The 10,974-nt window shown below is 34.9% G+C and overlaps 1 protein-coding gene across 6 annotated transcripts; it reads right to left on the bottom strand.

Annotated features, from left to right (window-relative positions):
• Positions 1-499: 499 nt before the first annotated feature.
• On the bottom strand, positions 500-10,004 carry LOC123713415 (death-associated inhibitor of apoptosis 1-like). Of its 6 annotated transcripts, none has more exons than XM_045667067.1 (3): positions 9,954-10,004; positions 8,503-8,564; positions 500-2,630 (listed from the first exon to the last, which is right to left on the bottom strand). In XM_045667067.1, exons 2-3 carry the CDS (start codon positions 8,558-8,560, stop codon positions 1,546-1,548), a joined length of 1,143 nt encoding a protein of 380 aa, XP_045523023.1. In that variant the 5' UTR covers positions 8,561-8,564; positions 9,954-10,004; the 3' UTR covers positions 500-1,545. The 6 variants fall into 6 exon arrangements, with proteins under 6 accessions (XP_045523023.1, XP_045523024.1, XP_045523022.1 ...); XM_045667068.1 differs by lacking the exon at positions 9,954-10,004 and adding an exon at positions 9,870-9,891; XM_045667066.1 differs by lacking the exon at positions 9,954-10,004 and adding an exon at positions 8,750-8,829.
• Between the last annotated feature and the right edge of the window lie 970 nt (positions 10,005-10,974).

The raw sequence follows: 10,974 nt of genomic DNA, 5'->3' as shown, positions 1-10,974 counted from the left end.
CGCTCGAAAGCGACAAGGCCACCAGTTGCAATCCTTTAATAATTTAATTGTACTACATTTCTTGGAACGAAGTGTATATAAAATAAATAAACTTGTAATATGTCGTAGGGACATCTTAATATGTTATTAAAAATCGCTTAGAAGCATCTACTCAATTGATTTACAATTGTTAAATAATTATTCTGAGTCCGTGATGAATTTATCAGGGAAGAGAGAAAAATATAAATGTTTCAAGGAAAGTTCATTTCATACGTAGTTCATAAATTCACTGTGTAATTGCAAAAATCTTTTTATGAATAATTATCATGAATTGTCTTGAAACTGTCTGTAGAATTACCTGATTTATAGACAAAAATGGACTAATTTTCTGGGCAAAATGGTAGTCTTGTATTCTATATCACTCTCTTCTCGTCACCAGACGCTTAGCTCGAAATTGCAGGCAATATTTTTCATGTTAATTAAAAAAAAACGTTTAAAATAGTATAAATCAAACAACATATCTTTTAACATTTTGTTTATTATAACATCAACAGGGCGAAATAATAATTACCTATGACAAAAACAAATTGAATCTGACTTTTATAAATTCTCTCATTAATAATAATTATTTTCAGTGATATAGTAATTCTAAATTGCATGTCTATAACTAAAAATCAGTATGGAGTTCTATTATTTGCGTGAAAAGTTATATATCATGATATGGCTTGTTACATTTTATTGTTTTAAAAATTCTCAGTATCGATTCCGTATTTGTTGACTTCGTGGAACTTAATTGCAGGTTAAAATATTTTTCAGTACTTTATATGATGCAGTCTGGTGACAAAAAATAAGTTATTTGAACTTTATGATTTAGTGACCGTGCTAAGAAATTCCCGCTTATCATTATGTCTACCTAATAATCCAATTTTAACTTTATTGTCAAATGAAAATTATTTACATTATCATTCAATGTCATCAAAATACAATTACTGAATTTTAATTTCTAATCTGAAATAGTAATAATTATTATAAATTAATAGATAATTAAAACATCAAAATTATACATGTTTAGTTTAATCCAATACAGTACACAATGTCAGATGTATTGTTTTTCAGAAGTAGATAGATGAAATAGATAATAGAAAAAAGTATATAGTTGACATGTATAGCTATTGTACGGTTCCAAAGTGTAAATTGTCAACATTGCATACTGCATGGGTCACACAACTACGTTACCTTCTCTATTTTCCGGTGGGACAAAATGATAAGCTATAAAATATTTACAATAGATTATTTAAATACGACATTATAATTTTTAAACAATAAATAATTTAAAATCATTTTAACATCTACTTTTACGTGAATCGCGTCTTATTCGAAATCCTCTCGGCGCGCCGAGAATTGTCGCACAACTCTCGGCGAGACGAAAGCTGCCCCACCGCTTTGAATCATTAAAACAAACAATTAAACGGTAAAATCACAGTTTGAAGCGGTCATAGAGCGTGGTTTCGCGCACGCATAGACCCCGCGGATCTGACTAGCATCGAGTCCAGTCTACAACTCGCCTCACGAAAAGTACAGGCGCACTGCATTCGTAAACGTCCTTCGGCACATCGGGCATTTATCTGTGGACAGGGCACATTTGGCACAGGCCACCACGTGGCCGCAGGGCACGAAACACACGTTTCTTTCTTCGGCGAAACATATTTTACATAATTTCGTGTCCTCCACGGGGGTGTCTTCGTTCTCAGGCGCGGTGTTTGTGTTCGTGTTAGGGTTCGTACTCGTGGGAGGAGCGGGGTCTCCGATTGACGTATCTTTCTCCTTCTTAGGCGCCTCGGCGATAGCCGCTTCGGCTAAGACCTTCTGTACGTAGTCGCGACCCTTCACTAACTGGACATAAGCGCATCGGTCAAACCAACGGGCGTGTTGCTCCCATGGGACGTCGTCATTTTCCCAGTCCTTAAGGCCCCCATCACAGTAAAAGCATTTGGTTTTGTCGCCGTGACCCGTGTAAAAGAAGCCAGCTTCCGCCAGTTCTTCTGGCTTTTGGCGCATACTTCTAGGCCAGTCGGCAAAGGTGCGAAGACGAGCAGCTTCAGACGCGTATCTGGAGTGTACGGGGCCCGGCATGCGCACAGGCGCCGCGGTGACCGGCGCTCTCACACCGCATTCATCGCGACCTCCACTGACAGCTGCATCGAGAGGGACGTTTCCAGCACCAATCTGACGTCTCAGAAAGGGACACTGCGGCGCCCAGCGACTATGATCCTGAGCCGGGTCATCTCCCTCCACCCACCTCATTATTTCCACCTTACAGAAGGCGCAACGCACCTCGTCACCGCGACCGAGGTAGTAAAATCCATTTCTAGCGAGAAGTTCCGGCGATATGAACGTTACTGGCCATTTATCGAATGTTTTGAGCCTCTCCTCCTCTCGGTGCATGTCTTCAGGATAGAAACTCAGTGGATCCCGGTTGTCAGTTTTATCGGTGGAAGAAGTAGGCGAAACTGCCGTTGGTGACGTTGATGGTGAAGTGGAGTTTGACTCGCATCCTGGCGTCGGTAAGACTAGTTGGCCTACTAGTGGTCGTCTCTTGAACAATTGGCTCATCATCTGAGGCGTTATGGGCGAAGCAGTGTTGGCGGCCACTGAAAAGAAGAAAAGATAAAATTATTATCTCTAGTTCTTACAAATATACTCGCAAAGGATTAATAACATTATTTAATTTCACCCAAATGATAGGGTTACAACGGTAACATTAAATGTATTGTCATACTTCTGAGTAACGTTCATGTCACAGGGTTTCATCCGAACAAATTTCTTTCATAAATAAATGACAAGGTTTATATTTCGACTTTTGCCTATGTTGTAAATAGCAAGATTCAATTCTCATGCCTAACATCATGTTTACCAAGAATGCAGCTCTCATATTACTCGAGAGCGATAGACGAACTAAAGGCAAGTGTTCAAGTACAGTTTCACATAACAACAAGTTCGCGGCCCGCCTGGCTTCGTCATCGACATTCCATTCCCAGTCCCTCCCTTCCTCCCTTCCCCAGACCTCTTGCACTCAGTGCGCATGCACTCGGCTCGTACAATCAATTTTTTAGCTTAAATATTAAAGGCCTACGAAAACAAAGGTCTGTGTCAAAAACGAAGGATATCATAGTGTTTGTGTATGTTAAGATTGAGTAAGAAGACCAATGTTAATATAACATACATTTTTCTATATAAAATATTAAGACGTCATTTGTCGTTTTAAAATCAATAATCACTTAACTTACACACATATATGAATACTATAACGAATACTTTACTAAAAGCCAAACCAATCTGGAATATAGAATCTTCACGTCATAATGGCTGGACATAAACCGATCGATAATTACCATTTCTGAGTTTGCTATCCACTAGAATAGGCATTTTGTAGTTTAATGAAACACTATTTTCACGTAACACTCAAATCACACATTTCTATAGATAACATTAAAGCTAGCAGTAAAAAAAATAGGTTTTTTTCGTTATACTCTGATGGAGGACAGATGGACTCGGGCATCGTACGTATTCTGACTGCATTGGGTATATTGACTGCCCCTCTACGCATGCGTGCGTATACGAAGGGTTCTTTCTACGTGGGGTGCCTGTACAGTTACAGCTGTGTGGGGTCTGCTACAGTTTTCGAAATGTATGCGATTTCATGTTTCACATGACATCAAAATTGCAGATTTGATTTTCTACGTATTTGTATTAAATATTGTTACGTATTACACATCGTAAATTGTACAGTTCATGACCGATTAATTAACTAAAACCTAATATGAAATAAAAGACATACAGCTGTATACAATGAATTGAACTCTTGTCGATATTATATTCCCTAACAAATCGAAACTTAAGCCAAGTTTCTTATATAAATTTTCACTAAGAAATTGTAGATAACGATTATCGACCCACATCAATACATTGGTATTAAAGAAAAATAATTTATATCTGACCAACGTGAATTACTATAAAATTAACTAAGGAATCGTCACGTGCGGTTTTTGACAGATGTTATGACCGCGCTATGGGACATAACTATTAATGTATAGTGCGTATGCACTCAGTCGCTACAAACAAGTGAAGTACGAAAGAAGGGCCGACGCGGGAGATGTAGTTCTCAATCAACGGAGCGTCTGGAGCGACGTTGCCGCACCGCCCCCGCCGACCGGATTTCATTCATATTTGAGACGCGGCGTTGCCGTCCTCAGCGGAAACCGCGACCACACAGCGTAAAAAACAGCCTTAGGAATGTGGCGGCTCCGCTGGGCGGGTCTAAGCGAGTACCGAATAAAAAGTGACTCTGTGGAATGCGGACAGTACTTAGTCGCAGACTGTAGTACATCTCGATTCTACTAAATGGATAATGTTTAGGGAAAACGTATGTGGGCTTGCATTACGTTTTTAGAAAGAATACCTGTCGTTGGGAAATGAAATAAATACATTTTAAGATTATGGTTATTAATGAATTCATTTTGATAATAACATTTAAATTTGTAGTCTTGTGGACGCTTGTATTAGTACAAACCTAATAACTATATGTTATAATATACATATTACAAATATGTATTTAACATTACAAAATTATTAACATTATAAATAGAAAATTGATATTAAAATTTAGGTTTCAGAGTAGTATACACGAGTGGTGTGTGATATATCAGGCGTTCTGACAGGATACTTTCAGACAAAAAAAGACAAAGAACTTATGGGGAACAAAACAAAAGAATCAACTTCCAAGGTCCAAGGCGCATGCCGCAAATGAAATTCAGCATTGTGCCTTAAGAGAACGGCGAGAGGCGGCGCCGGCGTGTCCATAGGAGGGAGGGAGGGGCGGTGTTTTCATGCCTATGGGTGGTCGACGCTCAGCTTTCGAATTCCACTATGCCTATAGCGCCTACGCACTACCTACTACTTGAGAAAGTAGACACAATGAATAATAAGCCCCTAGAGTCTAGACCTATACTAATCATACTGATTTCAACTTGAATGAGTCCTTAATGAATAGGATATGAATGGGATGTTCGCTCCTATACAAACAATGTCATCATAAAGCTTTTAAAAATAAACTAAACGATCGCGGCCCGGAAATGTGGATATGAACATCCGCCAGATGGGAAATGTTGATAACAAAACTGAATGAATGAGTGGACGCAGTGATTTTTAAAACTTCAAAAATATACAGTGCGTTAATTGAAAACTTGTTAAAAAAAATGGTTCCCATACGCGGTGGTGAGTGGTAAACCACGCATCTAAAATAAATGTATGAATCGTATGACAAATTAGTAACAATAATGTGATCTAAGCCTGTGTTAGAATTTGAAATACTTTTTAGGAGGAGCAGTTTTACGATATGAAACTGAAGTATCAAGAAACTAATCTCAATATTACTGTACAATACGATCCTTAACGAATCTAAATAGATCTTGCTAGGAGTAATGCCGCTAGGCGCTAGCCGCCAACGACAAGGCGGGCCGTATAATGATACTCCCACGATAGCTGCGGGCTGACTGCATTCCACGATCGGTTTCCTAGGCTTGTTCCCACACAATTTACAAATACACTGTCTCTATTATAGGTCTATAATGCTGTAAAACCTTTTTATTGTATTTCCACTTTGTTTTATAGTAATGACATTCTAAGGGTATTTACAATTTATAGTTTAGTAAATCTTATAAACATCAGTAATCAGTAAAGGACCACTAAAAGAAAAATTTGTGTGTTTTTGCCAAATCAGACAATTTAATTTCAGTTACTATTAAAATATTGTATGATATAAGTAACACTATTTTACATCCAAGATATATTTAACATTATTGTTGGTTGTTATATAAAAATATACTTTGGTTAAAAGAAGAAGACAATGACTGACCAAAATAGTTTCAAATTATAAAACTTAAATAACATATTGCTTAGGACATAATTTACTGTTCAATGTTGTTAATTGTTTATTGACTTTGTTTAATAACAACTAATGTCACCTAATTAGTGGTGTTGAACATTTTCATTTTCATTAAGACATATCAATTAACTTATTTACTTAATAATGCCCAAGTAAAACTTACAAAAGCAATTATTATTATAATTTGTTGATAAGAAAAAATTATATCAAGATATATGTAAATGTGTTCTTTGTTATGAAAATAAATATGCTATATTATATACTAAATTAAACAACCTAAAGCATATGAGACCAAATATAAAACAAACCAGTATCATTAGAGTAGGGTTTAATAAAAAAGATATGTTTTCAATGAAATAGTGCTTGTACAATGATAGCTCATATCTCTAAAGCCTAGCTCAGTATAGCTCACACAGGAAGACTTTTAGTATAAACACTTATTCAAATTCTTATTCATCACATTTCTGAATTGGTGGCTAAATCATATTGACTGTTGCCAAAAAAACAACTTGTTATTATGGCATTGAGTGGTGAGGTCATACAAGCGAGTGTAGCTTGAGGCTCACTAGGGTTTACTAACTCAAACATATAAACCTATTATTCTATGAGCTTTTTCTTTTAAAAATCGTGGGGTTAATGGCACATTATTGGTTTCATTCTAAATAACTTTGATAATCTATCAAGAACTGATAATAGAACATAACATTTCCCAGAATTAAACACTATATATAAATAGTCATCGATACTTGGAAAACTTTATTGTTACAATCAACTAGATTGTATTGTTTATGGCTTCAAGATATTAGAAATGCTTTACTCAATTATAATACAGATGGCGCTACAAGTAAATATTAAAACATCAACAAAGTAAATAAGATGGAAATCTTTAACAATACAATTTGTTCAAAGTGCAATGGTTGTTTATCTACATAATTTATGATACTTTACTCTCAGTTAATTATATGTAATGTAAAGTAATTCAGCACATTCTGAATTACTAACAGATTAACAGAATGTAAATATTTCCCTCCAAAATATTATTATTACTATATATTAAATAACTCTTAGGAGCTTATTACAAAGTGGTATCTGTTACAGATTTTAACAATTTATGCATTTATGTGACATTGAAGACCCTATTAAAGGACAAAGTTGTGTTAACTTTCACAAGACAAACAGCTGTTATTGATCAGAACCACAACTAGTTTTAAAATTTATTATTAACATTAACAGAACCTTTTAAAAACCTGTGTATCGTGAAAATCAGAGACTTATAGTATAAACATTAAATTTAACTTTAAATAATGGTAATTAATATATAGGACTCCATATTATATTATTTATTAGTTCATACTTATAAAAGTCAAAGGGAAAAATCTACTCTATAATCAACAACATATATTATTTACTTGCGAATATTTCCTTAAATAATGTTTATAACAGGAAACCTAACATTATGACGTTGCCCTCGTTCCAAATCATCAACATATTGATGCGAATAGGTTATGTAAGAAAAATATTCACCTCTCAAAGAATCCATTTGCAATCCAAGTAAATACACTATATATTTAAAGCACATCAGAACTCAGTCCTACTAAGTCACTATGATCACTCTCACTTTAAATTTTCAATTCTTTAACCGATAAACAAACACCACAATTCTTGATCCACGAGTGCGAAACTCGCAACTATTTGACGTTAGTGCCTTCGAATCAAGCCGCAAACGGAGCGAGTGGCGCTCGGTATACTCCGATAAAATGTGCGTCACAGTCACGCTGACGTTCAAAAAGTGTCCCTACTACACAACCAATCTCGGGCTAACAGAGTACAGTCTACACTCTACACCGTGCGCCAGTCACTGACTGCCAAGCCGTGCTCACTGCCGACTCCCGACCGCAATGCGAACGGGCGTTTGACTTTGAGCGGCTAGTTCGTAGGGTTGCCTCCCGCACTTTATATGTATTTCCATAAACTAAGCGACCAAAACTGTAAATCTAATTGAATTCAGCCCTTAGAAATCCTTTACTATGATATAGATAAATAATACAATTCAACGGAAAAAATCTTTCACCTTAACAAAATTATTTAGGTTTACGTTTACGTGACAACCCTATACAGTGGAAAGATGTGTATTGCATTCTTCACATACAAAACAATATAAATAATCAACACAATAATAATCACATTATAAATATAAACGATGCAGTTTATTTGTAGGAGGACTGCTCTATTCCTAATACCAAAAAAAATTATAATGTAAAATTATACATGTAAATTATAATTTAAAATATACCGAACGCTGAACGCGAAATTTTCTATTATATTAATATATTGTAGGGCTTATGTTTATTATGAAAAAACAATTAATATGTTATTGACGTAGATATTGAGTAATATTTTTTAATATTAGAAGCGACAACCAGGTTCCTTGTAAGAATATATAAAATTTAAACAGATCAAAACCGTTTTCTTTTAAATTTTTATATAGTGATGACCAGCAACAGTAAATTCCTAACGTAAATGAAGGAGAAATTATGTTATTATTTAAAACATCAATCGACAATTGAGTGAAAACTTACCCGCTGACGTGCCTGCGACGGCAGCTTCATTTCCATCGGGTTCTATCCTCTGTTCCATTCGCCTGTCAATTGAGAAATCCAAATTAATTCCAGTCATTTGAAATATTAATAATTTTAAATAAAAAAACATGTATTTCAACGATTCCTATATTGACAGCAATTTAAAAATAGAACGCAATAAATTGTCTATGCACTGAAATCACAGAAATCACATTTAAATTCAGAATTGTATTGAATTCACCTGTACCTAATCAAACAACCGCGAACAGTGTCGCTTGAACACGAATAGTGACTGAGATACGACGATAAACTGTTACGTAAAATGTATTAGTACTTATCTTATTGTTTACAATCTGCTAGCATAAACATCTGATCCAATGATATTTAGATTTTAATATAAAAATAAACACCGCGGTTTAAATTAGGTAAACAACCTGGAACGTATGTGTAAGTTACCCCTGGAATAAGCGTGTTAAATTATAATTTTCTAAAGGGATAAATGACATGATATCCTATTTCGTACCTACCTACACACTTCAACAATGACACATTTTCATATTACAGATGCAGAAAATTGCATAATTTTATGAAATACTGAAAACTGTGAAGTGGCAATATGCATGAAAACTGAAGCAGGCACAAATTATTTTAAAAATTTTATGTGAGACAGTGATTTTTCAAGAAATATTTCGTTACAGATAGAGAGATTAAAGGGAATAAGAATCCTAGTAAATACTTCTTTAAGCAGATGCCAATCTAACATCTGTTGTGCTTAGAGATAAAAAATATTATTATGTAAGGTAAAGTTTGGCGCGAAACAAGCGCAGGTGTGAATGCAGCTTGCTCGTGCGCGGGCGTCAGCTGCCATTCCACGTGCTTTAACAGCTGTCTCAATCATCCCTCACCAAAATCGGGATAAAGGAAACAAAGTACACTAAAAATCCCACCGGAAATATGAATACACTATTATTAGTTGTGTACATATTTCTAGGTAGATAAGAAATTACAATCACAAAACAAAAACCAATACGTTCCTCTCTAGTCTATGCTGTAATGCGACTATGCATTATATATACCTTATACATATAAGGTATTTTAAAATCTATGTGCTATCCATATATGTAAATTATATACATGTGTATATACGTAGGCACAAGTGCAAATAAAATGTTGGTGTATTTTGGAAAATTGTAAACCGATAAAACTGCAATAACCATTATTTTTCTTAATATGTATTGCGATTTTTGTTGTTTCAGTTTCCTCTTAACGAGATTGACGGTTAGCAGCGAATATGCTCTTCAAATAAACTTCGCAGGTCTAACGTATTTGAACGTCAATAAACTTAAATGCTAGAATCTTTAACATACCTCAAGTTAAAATAACTTTCCTTAAAAGTTTTACACTATAAGTAAGTCAGTAATGGTAAAAATAATCACGAAGCTAAACCGTACCTTTTGATTATTAGAATAAATATAACTCGTCTTTTAACTTCAGTTCACTTCACTGACTAGGATAAATACATATTTATTATGATTTATATGCAGTTTGAAAGGCGTAGGTCGTCGACGACGTCGTCATATGCCTTGCCCACAGCGTAGGTTGGCGTGAAAATCGATTTACCTATTTTCTTGGTTTCCTTATACAGCACTTACCTTATACCTAGTCATGTTTTCCGTCATAAATAGTCTGATGAAATCTGTCTGTTAAATAACCAAGAATAATACTTGGATAGTTCATCAGCGCGTCCAGAGTGAGTCCAGAGAGCATATACAGTGGCAATGTATGCATGCATTCCACTCAATGTAAAACTCGTTGTCCAATACTCTTGTTTCACCTTACTAGTCTGTGCACAACCAAAATGCTTACGACCAAGTTAAGTGTTGATAAATAAATACTATATGTGTATTTAACACAAAGGTATAGAAAAAACTCTACCTAATTGTAAAACAGTTTTGTTAACATACATAGATAATATGTAGTTTTATTAAACTAGCTAGCGTAGTTTCAATGAATGAACCTTTCTAACGAGGTCTAGTGTAGCCGTTCTCTGGTTTTGTTCGTGACTAAGCAATAAACTGTACCTATAGACAAAGAGGAAAAATGTCTTCCAAAATTTAAAGATAGCTATCCAAAAGTATTTTTATAGCTAATACGTTTAAAAATACTGTAATTAACGTTTATAGCGTAGGTAACAGAATATAAATACGGAATAATGATCGTGTTTACTCAAGTATTACGACTTAATGGTTTCTTACTACGTATAAACTTAATTTACTTTGTAAGATGTACAGAATTAAAAAAATCACTGATTGTTTTGTTTACAAAAATCATTCGTATTAAAAAAACTGTCTGTTCGGTTCTTAACTGTCGGTCTATTAACTGATGAGTGATAAGCAACCTTCTTTTTCCAACATGAGAATTCGAATTTCAAATCGTTTATCGACAATTTGAATATGACAGGTCTGTTAGGAC

The sequence above is a fragment of the Pieris brassicae genome, chromosome 8, assembly GCF_905147105.1.
Source record: "Pieris brassicae chromosome 8, ilPieBrab1.1, whole genome shotgun sequence".
Classification (NCBI taxonomy): domain Eukaryota; kingdom Metazoa; phylum Arthropoda; class Insecta; order Lepidoptera; family Pieridae; genus Pieris; species Pieris brassicae.
This window is presented reverse-complemented; position numbering and strand designations above follow the sequence as displayed.

Bases quoted from the DNA above. Each gene is read 5' to 3' on its own strand.
- LOC123713415 (XM_045667067.1), bottom strand. From the start codon at position 8,560: ATGGAACAGAGGATAGAACCCGATGGAAATGAAGCTGCCGTCGCAGGC. The intron at 2,631-8,502 runs GTAAGTTTTCAC...TCTTCTTTTCAG, and splicing joins CGTCGCAGGCACGTCAGCGG to TGGCCGCCAACACTGCTTCG.